Raw genomic sequence first — 23,957 nt, 5'->3', positions numbered from 1 at the left:
AGCCCCGCATCGGGCTCCCTGCTCAGCGGGGAGTCTGCTTCTCTGCCCCTCCCCTGGCTCGTGCGCATTCTCGGCATTCTCTCTCTCTCTTAAATAAATAAATAAAATCTTAAAAAAAAAAAAAATACCTCCCTCGCAATCTTTCTAAGGAAGTGAGTACAGGATGTAGTCTGGCAAAACCAGGGCATAAAGCAAGAAAGAGGACCACCTGAAATGTGGAAAGCAGAGTCAAACAAAGAAGAGATGCAAAGGGCACTCCCCGGATGACGACAGTTGGGTGGCAGGCCCGGAGGGCAAACATTCCAGAATGGATCGGGAAGCCAGCAAACTCCACGAGGGTTGTCTCCAAGAAAAACAAATGGAACTCACTGATTACGTGTGATAGGTGACCATGCCGAATGGAGTTTTGTGGTTCTGTCAGCAAGTTTGGGGCTGAACTCATGACAGGTACTTAGAAAAACAAATCAAACCAAACAAAAGAGACAATTTGGGGAAGACAAGATAAAGGAAATACAATTTAATGGTACTGTACATGGATCAACTGTGCATAATGATTATACAAATATTGCAAATATTAAATATTTTAACCAAAATTTTTTGTATTTGTAGAAGTGTGAGTGCATGTGGGGTATGTCTGCGTGTGTGTGTGTGTGTGTGTGTGTGTGTGTGTGTTGGGGACATATAAGAGAGCTAGTTCCTCATCTTCCATAGCAGAAATTCAGAAATAGGTAATTTCTTTTTTTTTTTTTTTAAAGATTTTATTTATTTATTTGAGACAGAGAGAATGAGAGAGAGAGAGCACATGAGAGGGGGGAGGGTCAGAGGGAGAAGCAGACTCCCTGCCGAGCAGGGAGCCCGATGCGGGACTCGATCCAGGGACTCCAGGATCATGACCTGAGCCGAAGGCAGTCGCTTAACCAACTGAGCCACCCAGGCGCCCAGAAATAGGTAATTTCTAAACCTAAATAAAAATAAGAAATATCATTAAGTATTCGGGCGTTAGTCAGAAGAGTTAGATACCAAAAAGAACCAGCTAAAAACGTTAAAAGCAGTTTAAAACAACACAAATGTATTTATACTTCTGTAGGTCAGAAGTCCAACAAAGTATGATTGATTTTCTGCTTCGGGTCTCATAAGGCTGAAATCATGTAGTTAGCCAGCCTGGGCTCTTATCTGGAGACGTTAGGGGGAGATTCAGCTGCCAGGCTCATTTCACGTTGTTGGCAGGATCCAGTTCCTTCCAGCACTTTCTAACAGCCTCTTCCATTCCCAAGCCCATGACAACACTTTGAGGCCTTTCTGTGCTTTGACTCTTCCATTTCCAGCCTGAGAAATTTCTCTGCTTTTAAGGGCTCAAGTGATGAGATTGGACCCACCCAGATAATCCAGGAAAATCTTCCCATTTTAAGATCTATAATCGTAATGACATCTGAAGCCCCTTTTGCCATGTAACATAACATTTTCACAGGTTCCAGGGATAGGGTGAGGGCGTCTTTTCCGGGAGCAGGAATCAGGGGTCAGGAGCGGTGGGGCAGGAGACCACTGTGTTTTATAAGCCCTGTGGTATTCTTCGATTTTTAAAATTATGTACGTTGGGGCGCCTGGGTGGCTCAGTCATTAAGCATCTGCCTTCGGCTCAGGTCATGATCCCAGGGTCCCGGGATCAAGCCCCGCATCGGGCTCCCTGCTCAGCGTGAAGCCTGCTTCTCCCTCTCCCACTCCCCCTGCTTGTGTTCCCTCTCTCGCTGTGTCTCTGTCAAATAAATAAATAAAATCTTAAAAAAATAATAAAATTAGTTTCATTTTGATCAAATAAAAACCAAAAAGTTAAATCCAATGACCAAATTTGCAAGTATTGAATTCAAAGGGACTCTATTTTAGGTAACGTATCAAATGTCATTATAGAAGCAATCTGTATTATACAAAAATCCATTTTTGTGTCTCTAGGCAAAATGACCTACGATCTGCAAAGCATGGTAAGAAATAGTTGTTGGGCACCATCATGGTTGGGCCCTTGTGGAAAATTCTGATTTGGATGGACCCCAGGGCTCATCCAACGTATCAACCCCTCTGTTCGTACTGTTGTATTGAAGGACCCACTCTGGTTATTTTTGGCAGTTAACTGCTCATGGCTATTTCCTGTAGCAACAGGAGGTGACCGTAAATGCATTTTCTTGATATGCAAAACAAGTCATTATCTCAGTTTCTGTTGGATGTCAGAATAGAGCTCATCTAGTCCAGTCTCCTTATTTTACAGATGAGAACACTGATGCCCAGAGAGAGGAAGGGACCTGCCCATGGCATTGCTTGTGTCTGTAGCAAAGACCCCCACTTCTGAATGAGTTCCACAACTTACGGCCACTGTTAGGAACTTTGGATGGGATGAAAAATCGCGAAGTCTAACATCTTCATCTACAGGTAGGGAAGCCGATGCAAACAGGAAGAAATGTCTGCCCAAGGTCATTTGGAACTCGGACATTCTACTCTAGGTTACTTTGCCCTGTGCAAAGCACACAGATGAATGGAATGCACAAATGAATCTGAAGACGCTGTAAAAAGCTCGCTTAAATGGTTTACATTCTCAAACAACTTCTGTTTGATAAGCAATTTGGCAACAATTTGAAAGAAAATGTTTCTTCTTTAGGTAGCTTTCTTCTTAGGACAAGTAAATATTTATCACTGGCCTTCTAATACTGGCTCTCATGTCAGGCTGACTTCGTTTCCAATTCTGTCTCAGTCATTTACTAGCTGGGTGATCTTGCATACACAACTCAATCGTTTTATTTTTTTAAAAGATTTTATTTGAGAGAGAGGGAGGGAGGGAGAGCGCACGAGCTGGGGGAAGGGCAGAGGGACAAGCAGACCCCTCACTGAGCGCAGAGCCTGCCACGGAGCTCAATCCCAGGACCCTGAGACCATGACCCGAGCGGAAGTCAGATGGCTTAACTGATTGAGCCATCTGGGAGCCCCCAACTCAATCATTTTATGTCTCAGTTTCTTCATCTATAAAATGAAGGTAACAATGCCACCTATCTCATGGGCGTCACGTGGGAATTTAGTGAAATAATACATCTAACTTGGCACCTGGTAGCCACTCAATAACTATTTTCTCTTTTTATGTAATGTTTATACCTAATAAATGTTGAAAACTAGCAGTCAAATATTTTCCTGTTGCTAATAGTAAACTAATAGTGTGACAATTAGGAAAGACAGCTAAAGGCCAAAGAACCTTCAGGAAGAATTCATCCTGGGGATTGATGTCAAAAATATCTAGCATATCCAAATGCCAATAAATCTCCTCCCTCGCTTAAAGTAAAAGCATGCCAAGACTTAGCTACAGTATTTACAAGAAACTTACTGCTTGATCTAATCATCAGGGTTTAAAAGAAGAGTCTCTGAAATAAGTGTTCTTGTTTCCTTGCTTTCTTCTGAAACTAATACTCTGATGGCATAATGTGTTTCTCATGTGAGCTTGTAAATGAGCAGGACTTCATGGAAATGACAAAATGGTAAATTACTCTGGAAATCAAATGTACTTCAATCATTCTGGCTCCTCTCCCCGAGACAAGGTGAACATGTTTATGACTACAAAAATGTGTTTTCCATAGATCTCATATAGATAAGCAACCTCAAGTGTCTGTACTCAAATGTTTTCTGTCATAATACTCAGTATATTGATGTATTAAGCAGCAAAGCTTTCTTATTAAAAACACAACTATACTTACCTGGAGACAGATTTCCAGACTCTTCTTGGATCATTCCAGATGGTTACAGAAATAACCCCACCGAGATCAGCAGCCCCTACCCACTCCCTAGGGTTTGGATCTTGTAAAGATTCAGGGTAATTAATAAATGTGGTCTGGCTAAAGATCCATTCCTAGAGCTTAACACCGTTAAATAACAAAAACTCAACTACGTAAATTTGAAAGATCTAATTGGCTTTATTATTTGACTCATGAATCCAGCAGCATCCGCACCTAATAAGTAGAGAAGAGTTCAAAAGAGCCACAGAGGGGCGCCTGGGTGGCTCAGTCGTTAAGCATCTGCCTTCCAGCTCAGGTCATGATCCCAGGGTCCTGGGATTGAGCCCTGCATCAGGCTCCCTGCTCGGCGGGGAGCCTGCTTCTCCCTCTCCCACTCCCCCGCTTCTGTTTCCTCTTGCTGTCTCTCTGTGTCAAATAAATAAATAAAATCTTAAAAAAACAAAAAACAAAAAAAAAGAGCCACAGAAAAGAAAAGGCTTTTAAACGTAGAGAGTGAGGGGCGCCTGGGTGGCTCAGCTGGTTAAGTGTCCGACTCTGGATTTCAGCTCAGGTCATGATCTCAGGGTCATGAGATTGAGCCCCACATAGGTGGCTCCATGCTGGGTGTGGAGCCTGCTTAAGATTCTTTCTCTCTCTCTCTCCCTCACCTTCTGCCCCTCCTCCACCTTCCCTCTCTAAAAAAAATTAATAATAAAGATAGGGAGTGGAAAAAAGGAAATTATTAGCAAGGAATCCATTGTTTTAAGCAAGGTCACCCTCCTAAGGGGAACGGAAAGGGTCTATCAGTAAAATTCCTAGTACTGGGCAGGAAATTCCATGTTGGCTGGTTAAAGGTTAAAGGCTGAAACTGCAGTTACGTATTAAGTCTTGGCTTACTGACTTGGGTAAGTGACACCATGCTGGGCCCGTGGTTTTCCTTTTAACAACACGAATGAGAAAGAAAAAACCCTCCATGACATTGAAACCATTTTGCTGTAGTTATAGAAAATATGAAACCACATTACCATCTCTTAAGAGGACAGCTTTTGAAAACTGATTATTAGGCTCAAATCTAACCTGCTCATGTGACTAATTTCTAACTGGGGGTCCCCCATCATGTATACCAGGACAGTCTCCTTAAGAATGTGCATGTGTGTGTGTGTATTTCTTTTTCTTTTCCCATAGGTTTCCTGCCACTGGTTGGGGGTCACGATCGGGTTGGTGACGACAGACACTCTCTCCCCGCGGTGGGATGACATCGTGGGCAACAGGCCAGAGCCGCTCCCCAAGCTCTAAGGTGGTGTTGGTGAAGGTCACGCCTTTGACTCTGGTGACACACTGCTCTGCCGGGAGGTGTTACAGTCTTGCTAACCCTTCTTCACCAGGACCACCCAAACCACCAGGTATGTCAGGATGGAGACGCGCAGGCAGCCGGCAGAGGCCTCCCCCCACCCGCCCCCGTCTTTGGCAATGACATACTTTGCCGTCCCACCCTTGAACGCCGACAGCTGGAGCCCCTTGCAGCTGCCTGCCCCGCGGAGGTGCCTCAGCTGCACCTGCGGACCCCGCTCTCCCTCCCGGGCCCCCAACCCCGGCACCGCAGCCGCCCCACGGTGCATTTCCCTTAATTACCACAACTACAGTTTATCAGATACTTGCGTCCCTTTAGGTACTGCTGATATTAAACTCGGTGAGTGCTCTTATCAGAAAACACAGGTGCACCGAGAACAGCAGAGCAGCTTATGAGAAATGACTGTAAGATAAAATAGCTGTCTTGGATTTTTTTTTTTCCCCCACACTTATTCTTTTAACTCCAATTTTTCCACCACCCACTCCTCACAATGCTTTACACCAAAGTAAGACCAAAGGAGAACATGTGGGTGACATACAAAAAGACAGTATTTATTTCACTCAAGCTTTCCTATAAGAAGTTAAACAAAATGATCCCTAGTTGAAGGCATTACCAAAAATATTCTTAACATTGTTTTGTGTATCCCTTCAGTGCCCAGATAGAGGAAAAACTTATCTGAATGAAAGAATAAGAATGACCATCCTTACACTGGGTTTACTTAGGTGGGTGGAGGGAAAGAAAATCCATATAGTTTAGGCATAACACAGCGAATGAAGCTATGCGTTTCCTACAGGTGATGGAAATCCCACTGATGTATTCAAGTTCCCGAGAGCTCCCAACACTGGGGGAATCACTCTTCAGCAATTCTCCATCAGCCATAGGTATTCCCGTAGTTTGCTGCCCCCTTTTCCCTCGACTATCTGACAGCTCAAAGCGGAGAATGGAAACCAAGTGCGATGTCCTCGCTCCCGGGCTGTGACTGTCACCATCTGCAGTCCCTTGGGGAACCGTGATCCCAAAGCATCCCCTCCCTCACTGCCATCTAAATAGGATACCAGGAAAAATGGCCCTGGCTGAGGCGTGTAGGTGTTTTGCTTTCCAGAATTATAAAAGACTTGACTGGGAGAGAATCTCATTCCGACACAGGAAAACCAAATGCTCTTTCTAGAGAACCGTAGAACAAGGTGGGACATCTACTCTGCCTGTCTCCCACCTCAATCTGACCTGAAAAAAAAAAAAAAAAAGATACAGGGAGGAAACACGTTGACGTCTACCCCTGGCCTGCAATTTCCTCCGACAAGCCAGGGCGCCCTCCTCCTCCGCGGCCGTGCCAGCCGGTGGCCACCTGGGCCCAAACCTCTGACCTCCTCCTGTCGTCCCCTAAAAGCAGGAGCTGCAAGTCGCAACATCTGATTGCTGCCCACGGGTGAGTGTCTGGAGAACTTGTGGTATCACATTTTCAAGTTCTTATCAGGAATCAGAGTCCGTGCATGTGGGGAGAGAGACTCTGGGGGGGGGGGGCGGAGTGGGGGGCTTCTCGCTTCCACGCTTCTTTAAATTTGGAGGAAGGAGGAGGAGTGGAGGGAGCATCTCTGTGGGTCTGATGCAGGGCTGGGTGGGAATGGAACCCTGAGTATGCAAAAAAAAAAAGAATACAAATGTTGGAGCCTCAGATGCTGTCCGTACAAGCAGCAAAACCTACTCACAACCAGTCGTGGCCGGAAGGGAAAAGGGGAAGACGTAGCTGAAACCAAGAGCAAAGCTCAAAGTGAAGATAATACCTCCTTTCTGCTTAGAAAATGCATAGAGAAATAGTAAACGCTGAAAACCTTCCAAGAAATGCAGACTCACGCAGAAGTTACAAAATATGCAAGAATCAGTCATTGTTTCTTAGTCTCCTCACACTTTACCTGAGATGCAAATTACTCCCTGCCCCTCTAGGTGTTCTGAGCAGCTTTACATTCTAATTTCTAGCCAGAGGGGAAAGACCCGCTGGCTGCCGGGAATGAGGGTGCACGCGGCCGGGGAGACTGGGCAGGGGAACCGGGGAGTCGAAAGGTCTGGCACCTGACCGGTGGAGATAAAGTGGTAAGGACAGAGGGGTCTCGGCCGACTGTCCCCCGTCCGAGTGAGCGGCGCCTCCGGGCTGGGGGCCGAGCGCAGGGGCGCGGGGGTGAGCATCTGCTCTGAGCAGCGGAAGGGAAGAAGGCACGGGCTGCACACCCTCACACCCAGCAATCCCTGCCACCCTCCACTGGGGCCCCCAAAAGCCTGCCGTGGCTTTGAAAGGTGTCGGGAAAGGAGCGGCCTCTGCTTTTTCTGGAGGTGTCCTCCTCGTGGCCAGCGCTGATGTCCGAGCCTTTCCAAGCGGAGACACCTGCTGCTCACGGCGCTGAGGCTCCCAGGCTGCTAAGAGGTTTCAGAGCCACATACATTCCTCCACGAGATCCCAAGGAACAGATGAACAGATTTTATCAATTTCGTTTGCTAGACGTTCTCTGTGACTCAGGGGCTGGCATGAGCAACTGCACCCAAAATGAGTTTCACACAACAAAATCGAATGTGTTGGTTTTGTCGGACACAGAGAATACAAAGCAGGCACAGATCCCTCAGAAGTTGTCACAACTCTTGGTAAGATGAACTCTACCGCCATCATCGCTGTTGGCTTTGTCCCTGACTTTGAAGCTGTCGCGAGGGCGGTCTGCTTTTACAATTCAACAACAAGGACTCCACTCTCTTCGCCAAAGAGCCCCTCAGGTTTAGTTTCTCAGTGCTCGCCTCAACAGAAAGACCGCGGCTCTTCTGAGCTGCCTGTTTTTAAATGGCCCCAGTAGTTTCAATTTCCGTTTCACGAGTTCCCAGATAACAAACGCAGAATGGGATGAATCTTCACAAGGTCACGTTGAAGGTTAAAATAAATATCCCCGTCACTGAGAGTTTCTCTTCAGGTTTTCTATCAGCACCACAGAGTCGGTCTCTTCTTTGGTTTGCTTCTCATAGATGTCATACTTCTTCCAGTGCTGGAAGGAAGGAAAACACACACACACACGATGACTCTTCTAAATAATGTTCTCTCCCTGAGGACCAGTGGCCAGGGCTTATTTTTAGGTTTCTGTGCATGGAACCAGGAGTGTATGTTATCCTCTTATGGTTTTGGGTTTTTTTGTTTTTTGTTTCTTGTTTTTTACTAAGAATCTTCATCTATTTGAACAATTCATGCAACAGAACAATCAGGAATTAACATTCAAGGGGGAGGGGAGAGCGTGGGATTGTTACATGATGTCTGACAGCTCTCTCTCGAGAGAAATGTGGACATCTCCAAAACTGGAAACACAGTCTTTTGAAGAAGAAGAATAAAAGGGTGGCGTGCTTTTCTTACATTAACTCTTACTACCTTCATTTTCTTGCCACTCAAATTTGCCCATTGCTCCAGAGATAATAGGCTCAAAAAGTCAACCAGCATCGAGGTCAATGGCAATATATAAAATGTCCCCAAAAGTCTTAGTGCAGTTAAAACTTTTGAAAGACCCTATATTAACAGTTTCATGCTAGACATGAATTTGCTAGAACCGGGAATCATGCACTCAAAGGGAAGCTCACCCTAAACTCAATGTTAAGTGTGTCTCTTAACGGCAAAAGCCAGTATCCCGGCCTTTGCCTTCTTTACTTACAAATCAAGGCAAAGGGTAGAACCTGAGCTCAGTCCCCTCATCTGTAAAATAAAGTTGCTGGACTAAAGCAGGGGTCAGCAAACTGTGGTGGAAGGGCTGGATCCAGCAGGCTGCCTGTTTTTGTAAATAAAGTTTTATCGGCCCCCAGGCACGCCTCTTGGCCTCTGTGCCATCTGCAGCTGCTTTCACGTTACCACAGCAGAGGTGAGTTGCCTTAAGACCGAACGGCCGGGTGAGTCAAGAATGTTTCCTCTCTGGCTCTTTACAGGAAAAGTTTGCCACCCCTGCACTAGATTATTTCTAAGCTCCTTCTCTGCGCTGACGTTTTCTGGTTTGAGAAGCCTAGTAGGAAAGGAAAGGGAAAGCAGAAAAACAAGCAAGAGCAACAGTGACTCTTCCGCTGCCTCGCGCTGTCCAATGAGAGATGGACCAAGCAAGTTGGGAGCGCCCGGTCTTAGAAAGCACAGGCAGGGATGAGTTGAGAGACACTGCTGAAAATATCCCAATTATTCTAAAGAAGTGATTGAACCCTCATATTCCTAGTAGAATGGCTAAAATAAAAAATACTGACATCCCTAAGTGCCAACAAAGATGCAGAGTAACTGGGTCTCTCCTATGGTTCCTTATAAAATGAAGCATAATACACCTGCTCCATGACCCAGGAGTCCCACCCAAGAGAAATGGAAACCTATGTCTACACAAAGACCAGTACGTGAATGTTTACAGTAGCTGTCTTCGAAAAAGCCCCAAACTGGAAACAAGCCCACTGTCCTTGAATAAGTGAACAGTTAAATAAATTGTGGTACAGCCATATCACGGCATGCTGTTTGACAGCGAAAAGGAATGAACCGCCGACCGATACACGCAACACCACAGAAGTCTCTTAAATGCACTGTGCTAAGTGAAATGAGCCAGACCCCAAAATCTATGTGTTTGAGGATTCCGTTCGTAAGACATTCTGGAGAAGGCAAAAATTTAGGGATAGAAAACAGATCAGGGGTGGCAAGAGTGCAAGGTCAGGGGCGAGGGGACTGACTACAAAGGGGCATGGGGGACCCTTTTGGAGGACGATGAAAACGTTCTAGATCTTGACCGGCATGAGCGGTGGCGACAAAACTGCACACATTTGCTACAACCGTGACCGTACAGAATAACTGTGTGCTTAAAAAGGAGAAATTGTATTTTACATAAATCAAATCAACAAACCTGGCTTTTGAAAATGTGAAATGCACAGGATCTAATAAACAGTCTGAAAAAAATTACGTAACCTTGAAATAATGGCTTATTCAATAAATGGCACTAAGACAACTGGCTAAACATTTGAAAAATAAAGTTAAACCCTACTTGACAGCCCACACGGATAAATTCCTATGGACGAAAGACCCAAATGTAAAAAACAAAATCAAATAAGAACTAGAAAAATATATTGGGCAACGAGTGCATCAATCTGAGACGGAAAAAGGCTTCCTGCACACAAAAAATACAGGAAGATGTGAATGCATAAAAAAAAGAAAAACACCATTAATCACCCTAAATACCACACAGAGGCAAACGGACAACAAGCCAAAGGATTAATGGCTGATAGATAAAAAGAGCTTTACAGGGGTACCTACCTGGGTGGCTCAGTCAGTGAAGTGTCTGGTCATGATCCTGGGGTCCTGGGATCGAGCCCCCCCGGGTTGGGCTCCCTGCTCATCGGGGAACCTGCTTCTCCTTCATCTGTCCCTCCGCCCTGCTCATTCTCTCTCTCTCTCTTGCTCTGCTCTTTCTATCTCCCAAATAAATAAAATCTTTTTTTTTTTTTTAAAGAGCTTTACGAACTACCAAGTTTCCAAAACATGAAAATGGCAAGGAAAAAGAAATGGACAATGGACAAGAATTTCACAAAAGAATTCAAGCCCATAAACATACAAAACAACACAAAAGTTGATATATAAAATGAAAACAAGATGCCCTTTTCTTGTCTGTCAATTGGCAAGAATTAAAAAAAAAAACGCTGACAAAACCTCGGCAAAACCACCGTTCAGACATACTACAGCCAGGTGTGTAAGCTGGTACAACCTACTTGTAATCTATGCTTCTTGTGAAAAAGTGAAAAGTATGCATTCTAATTGCCCCCCTTTCCTTAATATGAAGGAATCATACTCTACGTGTGTAACCAGGGTGTTTAACAGCATATATTACAGATTTTTATATATCAGTAAAATTAAGCTACCTCATTTTCTTTACCCTCTGCACAATATTTCTTTTTTTTTAATAGATTTTTATTTATTTATTTGACAACGAGAGAGGGAATACAAGCAGGGGGAATGGGAGAGGGAGAAGCAGGCTTCCCGCGGAGCAGGGAGCCTGATGCGGGGCTCGATCCCAGGACCCTGGGATCATGACCTGAGCCGAAGGCAGACGCTTAACGACTGAGCCACCCAGGTGCCCCCCTCTGCACAATATTTCATTGCATGAAGGCACCATAATTTATTGAATCAGTATCCTTAATAGATATTTAGCCTGTATATCCTTTCTGGATGACAATTTGTCAATATTAATCAAAGAGTTTAAAAAGAGTTGAACAATCTCCTCTGATCCAGCAATCTTACCTGTAACAATATATCCCTCCCCAAAATAATAAAATATATACACTAATATAAGCTATGAAATGATGCCTATAATGATGAAATTTAGAATTGATCTAAATGCCCAATAATAGGGACTTGGTTAAGTACATTATGATATATTCACACAATGGAATACTATTTAGCCATTAAAAAGTATATTATAGGACCAGGGTTGGCAAACTTTTTCTGTCAATGGCCAGATAATAGATATTTTCAGCTTTGAGTCTCTGTCCCCAAAACTCACTCTGCTGTTACAGCATGAAAACAGCCACAGAGAACATGTAAATAAGCAGGTGCGGCTGTCTTCCAACAAAACTAACGGATGCGCTGACATTTGAATTTCAGATAATTTTCATGTGCTAGGACAAAATATTCTTCTTTAGATCTTTTCAACTATTTAAACGTATAAAAACCATTCTTAGCTCGCAGGCTGTAGACAAGCAAGCAGGAGACAAGATTTGGCCCGTGGTCCGTAGTTTACAGAGAAATCCTGGGAGGAAGGTAGTGGTCGGCAGCATAGTTTTGTTTTTGTTTTTAAAGATTTTATTTATTTGACAGAGAGAGAGAGAGAGAGCAAGCACAAGGCGGGGGAACGGCAGGCAGAGGGTGAGGGAGAAGCAGACTCAGGGAGCCCGACGCGGGGCTCGATCCCAGGACCCCGGGATCATGACCTGAGCCAAAGGCAGACGCTTCACCGACTGAGCCCCCCCAGGCGCCCCGGCAGCATAGTTGTTTTGGGTTTTTTTTTTTTAAAGATTGTATTTATTTATTTGACAGAGACACAGAGAGAGAGGGAACACAAGCAGGGGGAGTGGGAGAGGGAGAAGCAGGCTTTCCGCTGAGCAGGGAGCTCGATGTGGGACTTGATCCCGGGATCCTGGGACCATGACCTGAGCCGAAGGCAGACACCCAATGACTGAGCCACCCAGGCGCCCAGCAGCATAGTTTTTAAATGTCCCCAAATGCCACCATAGAAGACACAAGTAGAAAAGGTAAGTAGGGTAAGGAGGGAAGCAACAGCCAAATCCACAGACACAATCTATGACAGAACCAGATCAAGCTGAGTCCCCTGTGAACCCTGAAATACGAATGGGTGGGACAAATTCAAGACAGCTACACGAGCACAGTGGAATCAGTTATGGAGCGGTACGGAGAGGTAACCAGCCAGACATCTGATAGATCTGAGAACTCTAAAATAACTCAAACCTCAGCAAGCTAATTTATGAACAACAACTAAGACCGGCAGGGGTTTGCCCTTTCAAATAGTGACTGAGTGCAAGGAGTCCCGTGGTAGAGCCTGGGAGCTGCCTGGGCCCCAAGAACTCTCAAAACCATCCAAAGCTCCCTTCCAGGGCCAAGTCCCACTCTGAGGAGCAACTGGGCACAAAGACGCCACACTGACCCAGACAGAGATGGGGTGGCTCAGTGGGTTAAGCGGCCAACTCGTGACTTTGGCTCAGGTCATGATCTTAGGGTCCTGGGATCCAGCCCCGAGTTGGGCTCCACACTCAGCAGGGAGTCTGCCTGAGATTCTCTCACTTTCACTCTCTCTCCCTCTGCCCCTACTCCCGCTTGCACGCACACACACACACTCTCTAAAAAAAATTAATTAAAACGGCTCTTTTCAATAATCATCAAAACTTAAAAAAAATGAAGGTGGATAAAAATTATTCAAGAGGATGTGACAAATACAGAAGACAGGCAAAGAAAACAAGGGAACAGAGTAAGTGAAGTCTGTAAGTGAAGACATTTTTACTGAAATTAAAAACAAACATCTGAGACTGCATACTGAATGGGTACACCACCTACCTCAGAAATCAAGCCTGGATGACCAACAACACCAAGACGTATTCTGATAAAATTACTGGACTTGGAAGAAATAAAGCTTTTGACAATCAGACAGAAGAGAACAAGTGTTTGTTGGTTTGTTTTTAAAGTAAGCTCTATGCTCAATGTGGGGCCCAAATTCATGACCCCGAGACCAAGGGTCACACACTCCACTGACTGAGCCAGCCAGGCGCTCCAAGACTGAGTATTTCAATACAGAAAATTCCATTGTCAGCAGACTTTGACAACGTTTTATGCCAGAAGAAAATGGATGCCACATTTAAGATACCCAAGGCAAGAACACGTGAGCCGTGGATTTTATATCTAGCTAAAATGACTTTCAATTATTAATGCAGCAGACTCCATCCATGTGTAAATAATTCAGGAAATGCTGGTCCCAGGAATCCTCCCTGCGAAAACGTTTAGAGCTTCGAACAACCGAAGTGACTGGAGAGACATGAACATGAAGACTGGCAGCGAGCATCACGTATATATGGCCACCTAGACGGAAGAGCACACAAAGGCTCCAAGGGAGACACCGTGGTATAGCACAGTTACCCGCGCGGACTAGGCAGACACCGGGCAACTTCAAAAAGGGAGAGAGAACAGGGAGAACATAGAGAAAAATGGCTCTTTTCAATAATCATCAAAACTTATTTTATAATTTGTCAGAAGTTCAGAAATTCCTTCAGTTCCACCTGTTTCTCATCCGTTAAATTCAAATAAAATTAAATATGAGCACTGTATTAAAACATATCTATGACTGCCTCAGAGTCTAGACTGGAGAATCAGGATGCCTGGGTTCAGACCCCACGTCTGACTCTTGTCCGTTAAGTTTGGACCCTAGCTCTGTTGTGTCCTCGCACTGGAACCTGGAGCAAGCTACACCTACTCCCCCTCTGGTACCTCACCTTCTTCATCTGTGGGCTGGACATGAGGCCAACTGCAAGATGGGGACACGCTAATGAAGGAGGTGCATAGAAAAGTGTCTGACACATAGCAAAAATTCCGTAAGTACAAACTGTTTTTATTGCTGTCGTCTCTTACTCCATTTGTGATTAAAAGTTCCATTTCTCTCTGTTGTTCACATAACATTAGAGATGGTTATGTCAGGGTGATAGGATGAAGAGTGATGTTATTTTTCTCTTTTGGTGATCTGTATTTCTCATTTCTCTATAATAAATACATGTTGCTTTTAAAAAATATATTTTTATTTTTAAAAATGCATGCTGAAGATTACACCTTCATTGGTTTCTAGTTGTTAGATCTAATGGTTAGCTGGGTTGGACAGGGGGGAAAAGAAAACAATCTATTTTAATGAGGTGAACACTGCAGCAGAAATGGCTTCCAAGAAGACATTAATTTTTTCAATTGCCTTTTTTTCATTTCTAAAACTCAGATTACTCTCATTTTCACTCATCATCAGCATTGTGGCCTTTTCCTGAGGACTGCTTTTATGAATAAGTCCGTGTAAGAATAGGGAACAAATGCTCTGACCTATTATTCAATTTTATGAATGATATGCCAGTCTTTTTAAAACTACTTGCAGAAAAAAAAAAATCCACAAAATTACCCATCTGTAATTTGATCCTCACACTGCCAATTTTTTAAAACAAGGTAATCAACAACAGAATAATGGCCAAAGATGAAAAACAACATAGACGGAAAAAAGAAAAATCAGTGTTTGGGAGGCTAACACAACTGGGTTTTAGTCGTTAGTCATCCAACCCTAGAAAAGCAGCAGGCTACGTAGGCTTTTATATTTTAAAGAAATAAGTAAATTTCGTGGTTTCATGGAACACTAAATGTCCAGTTAAGAATACTTTCAAGGTTTGGTTGGTTCTCACAGTGAATTTTCCCTAGAAGCGAAGTGGGTTTTGTGCCCCTAAGCCCTGTGCCAAACAGTGGCCTCTTGTAGGAATACAAGTCAACAGATTACATGCCCCGGTTTTCTTCAGATCAACATCCACAATAGGAAGTTGAACAATATGAATTGGGGATCGCCACTGCCTTAAAAATCATTGCCGCTTAAAAAAGAACCAGTTGAGGGGCGCCTGGGTGGCTCAGTTGGTTAAGCGACTGCCTTCAGCTCAGGTCATGATCCTGGAGTCTCGGGATCGAGTCCCGCATGGGGCTCCCTGCTCAGCAGGGAGTCTGCTTCTCCCTCTGACCCTCATGCTCTCTCTATCTCATTCTCTCTCTCAAATAAATAAATAAAATCTTAAAAAAAAAAAAAAAAAAGAACCAGTTGAGGGGCGGCTGGCTGGTTCAGTCGGTAGCATGTGAGATTCTTGATCTCGGGGTTGTGAGTTCGAGCCCCACATTGGGGGTGGAGTTTACTTACATTAAAAAAAAAAAAAAGAACTGGCTGAATGTGGTGTGAAGGGGACGAAGGTGGTACCATTTAAGGTGGCTATGGCTCCAACCCTTTAAAAATGTCTTTAAAAATTGAGAAGTAAAGGGAAAGAATTAAACACGTACTTGCCTTCCTAGCAGAAACAGAATTTCAGAACAACCAAAGAGCTGAGTTAATGACTCAAAGCAGTGCTTTAGAGAAAAGGGGCAGCTTATAAACGTAGATTAGAGGACAGATGAGAAAAATCGTCACTTTGAACGCCTGCTGGAATTATTGATTCACTCAAGGAGACCAACGAGCACAGAAAGCATTAGCTACGGAGCTGAGCTAAAGCGCCAACAGGACGCTCACTGACAGGGTGCTGACCCAGCGCCGCGCAGACCGTCTTCAGGCGGCGAGGGGGGAAATAAGCATCAAGGGGCAGGAGGGGACACCCCGTTATCGCCCTACACACAGCGCTCCCTCTTCGCGTCCCTAACGGTGCCGTGACTGGATCCGACCTGGCTCCCCACAACTGGGGGACAGCTGGAAAAATTGCAACAGGGGCTGAATATTAAATGATATTAAGGATTATGAATCCTTTTTAAAAGGACAGCCATGCTATTTTGCTTATGTAGGAAAGTGTTCCTAATTTTTTCTTGCGTTCCTAGTTTTTAAAGATACATGCTGAAGTGAGAAAAGAAAAAAAAGTTAGAAACAACTCAGCAGCATCTGGAAGTCGACTCCCAGTTAGAAAGCCGCTTTCCAATCAGGAATGCGAAACTGGCACGGTGCTGACAACCTAGTTGGTTTCCAAGAAGCGGGGAAGAATAGATAATTTTTTAAGGATGAAACAGAAACGCAGATGCGGAGAAGCAATCCCCTCCGCACAGCCCCCGCCCCCCAGACGTGGCCCACAGCCCAGTCAGTCACAAAGGAAAGGCAAGCAGCAAAGCCACAGGAAGAAATGTTGTTGGCCACAATGTTACCATAGTGATGAACAAAACACTGTCAAAACACTAGGAACCTTAAGGAAAACTATACAGAGAATTTCACTCCTCCGTGGCCACACCTAAATGAGGTTTTTTTTGGTTTTGTTTTCTTTTTTTTTTTTTCCCTAAAGAACCACTATGGATGGTGTAGTGGGGAAGAAGAGTATTAAGAAAGGGCAGGGATTATTTCTCGGGATTAGGAGATGGTAACTCTGGGCTACCGTGGCTTCTGGTTCAGGTTCTGCCATGACCTCTCTTGGTGAAAGTCCCTGAGAAACGTCTCTAGGGCCCCCACCGCCCCTGTCTCTAAAAATGAGGGGGTAGGACTAGCATCTTAGTGTCTTAACAATTCACGGTTAAAGATAAATAATTCAACACGTGAAACGTCCACCTCACTGGATGACCTGTAGGGCTATGTTCATTGTATAATTTGATAATTCTAGAAGTAAAAGGTTCATCTTTCTGCTGCATATGCAGTTCCACGGCTGCCATGTAGAGAAAAGAAGATTATTCATTTGCTTAAAAAGAAAACATGAAAATTTGTTCTTTTATCCTTTCCCCTGTCTGGCATTTTTATTATACTTTCAGTTTTAAACACTGATTTTATTTAATGGTCTGCAACCACCACAAACAAAAACATCTTATGCTTTTAGTGGTCCATCTTGTCAGTGTATCTGCCTCGCTAAATTATAGAATTCTCTGACTCATCGGGACAACATATTATCCTCTAGACAGCAAACTGAAAAAAAGCAATTTTCCCATCTCTGAGAAAGATAATTGATCTGATTTTGCTGTCAATGTTACCGTCGTTCACTCTATCACTCAGGCTCGAAACCTTGAGATTATTTTTACTTTCTGTACCTTTCATCGCCCACAGAGTCCCCACGTTGTAATGAGTTGCCTTTAATAATGTCTCTTGCGTCAATCTTCTCTGCTGCGACCTAAGTTCAAGTCCCTGTTATCTCTCCAACCCGGATGACCAAAATATTCTCTTTCCCCTTAATGACTTGTACAGGGTTCCTTTTTATTATGAAAGTAATACCTGCTCATTAGAGGCAATCTGGAAATCTCACAAAGGCAGAGAATAACATCAATTATCTGCGCGGCCCTTCTGCCCCGAGATGATCATTTTGATTCCTTTCCTTCCACTCATTGTTCTATGTGTATGTTCATGCGTTTTTATCCAAATTAGGATCGCAGTGTACTCTGTAGGGATGATGTTTCTTACTCTTGTATCGTGAGTATATTGCTGTGACATTAAATGCTTTGAAAGCCTAACTTGTTTTTTATGAGGACACGATAAGGAACAGAAGCCCAGCACCTGATATGGCGTATGCACACAGCGGACTTTCAAGGACCGGTTAGAGGTGTCCGAGGACCTGCACCATCTCCAGCCCCCGGCAGCTAGCACACTAGCTGGGGAGATGAAGAAAGAGATGGGGTCATCCTAAGGAAAATAGCCACAACAGTGTTTTTCAAAGTGGGCTCTGTAAACCATCTCACCAGAATAGGAATCCTCTGTGGGCTCCTGTTAAATACGCAGATTCCTGGGGCCCTTCGCAGACCTGCGCAGTCACACTTTCTGGGGGCGGGGCCCCGGATGCTCTATTCTTGCAAGCGTTCCAGTTGGTTGTGACTCAACTAAAGGTGAAGAGCCACCAGTGGCCATATTCCCTCTTGGTGAGTGTACCATCTCCTCATCAGGCACCTGACTTTGGGACCCACCTGCCTGGTGATGCCCTATTCACCCAGGGTCTGGCAGCGTGACCATGACTTAGTGAGAAAGTGATCCAGATGCATCCTCCCCTGAAAGCACATCGGCCTCCCTGCCTTCCTTCCCCCACTATACATCATCGTTGCTATTGTGAATCACTTGTTATGACAAGAATTGTTTGGGGAGGGGCGCTGGGCTGGCTCGGTTGGCACAGCATGTGACTCTGCATCTCGGGGTCATGAGTTCAAGCCCCATGCTGGGCATAGAGCTTACTTTTTAAAAAGAAAAAAAAAAAAAAGAACTGCTTGGGGATTAACAATAAATGGAAAGTATCAACAGTAAGACTAATCACCGACACTGAGCACTCACGAATGCCTGCGTGCTAAGTGGTTTTTATGGTATTAAGTTAATCGAACGCACATACCACCACCGTGAGGCAGGTGCTATATCACTACCTCCACTTCACAAATGAGAACACTGAGGCACAGAGAGGTTAAGGAAGTCACCTAAGGGCAGGCAGATGGTAAATGAGATTTGAACCCAGACAATCTGACTCCAGAGCCCAGGCCATTATGTGCCCTGTGTCTGATATTACTAATTTAAAATATATGTAATAATACTGATATTTATTCCATTTAGTGTCTTTATTATTTTATTTGGGTGAATGTACTTATCAGGGAAACCTGAAACTCTTTGGTTCCCCTGAGGTCTTGGGTTTTCCAGGCACAAATTCTAGCATGAGAGTCTGCAGCAAACTAACTGTAACAGTTCGGGTGGGTTTGCCTTGTCCTCAGAGGCCAGCTTTCCAGGCAACAGCACAAACAGAATCTATTTCAACTGTTCACCCTATCTTTCTATTTCCCCATGTCTCCAAGAGTCAGAAGCTCTATGGACTGGTTTCATCAGGGAGGCTCCACTCCTTGAATGTTTGGATTAAACAGATTCCCTGCTTCTGGGACAGAATGAAGCCCTGTGAGACGAGATAGGCAAAGCATTCTGAGGACTTCTCAAATGGTATGCTTAGTCTGAGATACCACATTTTTTAAATTAATTATTTTTTATTTTAAGCAGGCTCCATGCCCAATGTGGAGCTCGAACTCATGACCCCGAGATCAAGAGTCACACGTTCTACTGACTGGGCCAGCCGGGCGCCCCTGGGATACAACATGATAAACTGCCTCTTCTTTAATCTTTTAGATAAAATGAAGTTTAAAATAACCAATTTTAGGGGCACCTGGGTGGCTTAGTCAGTTAAGCGTCTGTCTTTGGCTCAGGTCATGATCCCAGGGTTCTGGAATTGAGCCCTGCATCGGGCTCCCTGCTCAGCGGGGAGTCTGCTTCTCCCTCTCCTTCTGGTGCTTACTCTGTCAAATAAATAAATAAAATCTTAAAAAAAAGTAACCCATTTTGAAATACAGTTCTGACACACACTACCACATGGATGAACCTTGAAAATATTATGCTAAGTGAAAGAAGCCAGATACAAAAAAGGACAAATACTGTGGGATTCCACTTACACGAGGTACCCAGGAGAGGCAGATTCAGAGACAGAAAGTAGAAAAGAGGTGACCAGCGGCTGGGGAGAATGGGAACTTAGTGTTTAACGGGCACAGTTTCTATCTGGGATGATGAAAAAGTTCTAGAAATCGTGATGATGGCTGCACGACACTGTAAATGTACCTAATGCCATCGAGCTGTGCATTTAAAAATGGTCAAAATGGCAAATTTTATGTTTTGTGTATTTTACCAAACTCTTTACAAATCCCATAGCCTCCCAACAAAAACCAATTTCAAACTTCATGGAATCAGGACTTACCAGAGTATCATCGTTCTGGTCTCCAAACATTTCCTTAAAAATCTTGCCAGGATCAGGAATTGGAGGGAATATAATGATCTTGAGCCTTTAAGAAAACAGAGACATTTTTTGATCAAATCCTCCAGCCCATAGGAATGCCCCACTTAAAAAAAGCCACATTAAGGGCGCCTGGGTGGCTCAGTTGGTTAAGCAACTGCCTTCGGCTCAGGTCATGATCCTGGAGTCCCAGGATCGAGTCCCGCATCGGGCTCCCTGCTCGGCAGGGAGTCTGCTTCTCCCTCTGACCCTCCCCCCTCTCATGTGCTCTCTCTCTTTCTCAAATAAATAAAATCTTTAAAAAAAAAAAGCCACATTAAAAGAAGACTTGGACTAAAGACATGGTACAGAAGTCATCTTGAATGATGAAGCAGCTGTGAAGAAATTTCACAAGAAGCTGAGAAATCGATGTCCTGAGAGCACCCAGTATGGGCTGACCAAAGGGGCCATCAGGAGAAACAGACTGCTCATACCCTATCATTTTTAAAACTTTTTTTCCAGCTTTATTGAGATATACTCAACAAATAAAAATTATATTTGAGATGAACAACATGACGCTTTGATATATGTATACATTATGAAATGATGACTACAATCAAGCAAATTAACACATCCATCACCTCACATGGTTATGACTCTGTGTGTGTGTGTGTGTGTGCACCCTCCCCTAGTATTTAAATAATAATGGTGCTTTACTCATCGTAGACCTGATGGGGGCTTACTGCTTATAATTTTGAAAAAAATAATCTTCTGAGAACAGGGTACATTCTTCTTTAATTTTTTATTCTTCTCCCCCTGTCCATCTTTGTACCTTAGAGTACCCTTTGGTGGCCCCACCTCATCTCCTGGGCCCTAAACGTTGGTGTGGCCCAGGGCTCTGTCCTTCGCCCTCCATCCCACTCGCTCTGCGAGTGATCTCTTCCAGTCTTAGGGCTTCGGGTCTGTTTACATGCCGAGGGCTCCCCAAATTCGATCTCCGGCCCAGACCTCTCCCTTGTACTCCAGGTTCATCACACAACTACCCATTTAACATCTCTACTTGGGTATCTACTAGGCATCTCGAACTTCCATTCAGACCTGAAGTCCTCACCTTCGCCCTACAGCCAGGGCTCCTCGCAATCTTCTCCGTCTCAGCAAATGGCTCCCGCGTTCACTCAAGTTGCTGAAGCCCAAAGCCTGAGCTCTCCTTGAACCCTCAGTACCTGCCTCAGACCTCCACGGGCGGATGAGCAGCTTTCGGCATGTACCCTCAGTTTGACCTTCCAAATACATCCCGCCTCTGACCACATCTTACCAACTCCGCTGCTAACTTCCTAGGTTAGGCCGCCCTCACCTTTCCCCCGCCACCCCCCACAGCAAGGCCTCCTCACTGGCCTACCCGCTGCCATTCTTGCCCAAGCCAGTTCCTCATTCAGCAACTGCGGTGACGTTTTAGGACAGTACAATCAGGACAGTACAATCAGGTCATGGCCCTTCCCTGCTCAAAACTCTCCAATGTGTCCCCGTCATGCTTAGGAAAAGAAATCTCAGTTCCTTGCCACGGCCTCCGGGAGCTGGCTCCGGCCTCCGCTCCGGCCTCCGCTCCCGCGGCTCTCCGCTGGCGCGCACAGAGCACCATCCACCCGATGCGACTTGCTGAAGTGCTCTTTCCCACAGCTTTAGGCCGCAACCTGCTCTGCAGGAATACTAGCCGGGTCATTTATGGCCAAAGCGCTCCTGATACCCGGGCCAAACACCCAACACCCTCACAGAGAGTAGTAACTGCAGCCCGCAGGCTAGCAGAAACTGCCAGGCCAACCCGGGCCGCTGCCTCACCTTTTGAGATAAAGCAGAAGGACTATGATTGTGCCCGCGACAATGACCGGAGTGGCGAGCAACATGCTTATGTAGAACGTGGGGTCGGTGTTCTCACCTGGCAAATGGAAAGCAAACACAAAACGTGAGCAATCAACCCCTCTGAGAAAAAAACACCAAGCAATGGTAGGCTCAAACTAGTGAGATCACAGATATGTCTGCGCTCCGCCCCAACCTATTTTCCAAAATTCTTTGATTATCTTATCTTCCGCTCCCTTAATCGTGAGCAACACAGCCCTGCTCTAGGGCCTAAAATGCCGCCCGGAGGAATAAACACCTTGAGGGTTATCCGATACCAGGATATCTTAACTAGTTTTCAGACACTATTCACAATGTTAGACCTGTTAAAAAAGGTCATCTCATTAACTGTGACTACCTTTTCTTATTGGTTACTTATCACTATTAGAACATGTAAATTAACCCTAACTACCACTCCTTCTTAACTGAGCATCTACTATATACGTGATACCATCCCAAGGGCTTGTACATGTTTATATCTATGCAATAGAGATACGTAATAGTATCTCCCATTTATACACATGAGAAGGACAAGGCTCAGAGGGGTTCAATGGCTCGTCCAGAAGGGTTTCGGAAGTGATGCCATCAAGCCTCAAATCCGACACTGTCCAAAAAGTTCCAGAGCTTTTTATTAACTGCCTTGCTATATCTCACACACAGAATGTCATGTCTACTTACATGCTCATCTTTTCCACTAGGGCATGACCATCTAGAAAGCAACATCAGGGCCTAGCATCATTGTGTTAGCCTCTAAGGTGACCCCAGATGATCCCTGCCTCCTGATAGTCACACCCTTACATAATCTCCTCCCCTTGAGGATGGGCTGAACTGACAGACTTGTTTGTAAAAGAAATGAATAGCAGCGCTGATGTCATTTCCAAGATTAGGTTATAAAAGACTGTGATTTCCCCATGGGTGTTCTCTCACACACTCTTGCTTGGGTCACTTACTTGAGCAAGCTAGCTGCCATTTCATGAGGCAGCCCCGTGGGGAGGTCTAAGGGGCAAGACACCGAGGGAGGCCTCTGCATTAGCTCCCTAGGGCTGCTGTGGCGAACCACCACACACCAGTTGGCTTAAAACAGGCATGTATTCTCTCACAGTTCTGGAGGCTAGAAGTCCAAAATCAAGGTATCCGCAGGGACATGCTGCCTCTGAAGGCTCTAGAGAAGATCCTTCCTTGCTTCTTCTTAGCTTCTGGTGGCCCCCAGGACTCACTGGTGTTCCTGCATCATTCCTGATGGCCGCAGTTGCATCACTCCATTCTCTGCCTCCATCCTCCCAGGGCCTTCTTCCCTGTGTGTCTGTGTGTCTCTCGGTGTTTCTGTGCATCCTCTCTTCTTACGAGGGTACTAGTCATTGGATTTAGGGCCTACTCTAAGACAGTGGGACCTCATCCTAACTTGATTACATCTCCAAAAACTCTATTTCCAAGTGAAGTCACATTCACAGGTATAGGAGTTGGGACTTGAACGTATCTTTTTGAGGGATATGATTCAACCTGCCACAGCCTCCATCCAACAGCCAGCAAGGAATGGAGGCTTTCCAACGACCACAAAAGTGAGCCTGGAAGTGGGTTCTCCAGCCCTAGTCAAGCCTTCAGATGAGGCTGCAGGCCCAACCAACAGCTTGACTGTAACCCCATGAGAGAACTTGAGCCAGAGGTACCGAGCTAAGCTGGGCCCTGATTCCTGACCCACAGGAACTGTGAGATGGTAAATATGTGTCTCTTAAGCCACCAAGTGTTGAGGTGCTTTGTTATGCAACAATTCATAACTAATACAACCATGCCTGGCCCATAGCTTGTTTAGTCCCTCAATTAATAGGGAACTGCCTACCTCAACAATCTGTTTCTCTGACTGTCAGAGAGCTATTAGAAGGTTCTGCAGTTGGTCCTATTTTGCCCCGTGGAGCCACGAAATAAAATAACCTATTCCCTCTCCTACCTAACAACAGCCCAACTATTAGAATTCCACAATCAGGACTCCT

The 23,957-nt window shown here is 44.9% G+C and overlaps 1 protein-coding gene across 2 annotated transcripts in view; it reads right to left on the bottom strand.

Moving 5' to 3' along the window:
* Nucleotides 1-816: 816 nt before the first annotated feature.
* Nucleotides 817-23,957, bottom strand: part of IL13RA1 (interleukin 13 receptor subunit alpha 1) — a 58,210-nt gene continuing 35,069 nt past the window's right edge. The window contains exons 9-11 of one of the 2 annotated variants that reach the window (XM_064574502.1): nt 21,913-22,009; nt 20,062-20,146; nt 817-961 (exon numbers count right to left, since the gene is read on the bottom strand). In XM_064574502.1, coding sequence (XP_064430572.1) covers nt 956-961; nt 20,062-20,146; nt 21,913-22,009 — 188 coding nt within the window. In that variant the 3' untranslated portion in view covers nt 817-955. Of the gene's footprint in view, nt 962-5,624; nt 8,115-20,061; nt 20,147-21,912; nt 22,010-23,957 lie in introns of those variants that run through there. The other variant, XM_064574501.1, reaches the window with a different exon arrangement.

Source organism: Mirounga angustirostris, unplaced genomic scaffold (genome assembly GCF_029215605.1).
Source record: "Mirounga angustirostris isolate CCGP_5_RB_7025 unplaced genomic scaffold, mMirAng1.0.hap1 SCAF_11, whole genome shotgun sequence".
NCBI classification, from domain to species: Eukaryota; Metazoa; Chordata; class Mammalia; order Carnivora; family Phocidae; genus Mirounga; species Mirounga angustirostris.
This window is presented reverse-complemented; position numbering and strand designations above follow the sequence as displayed.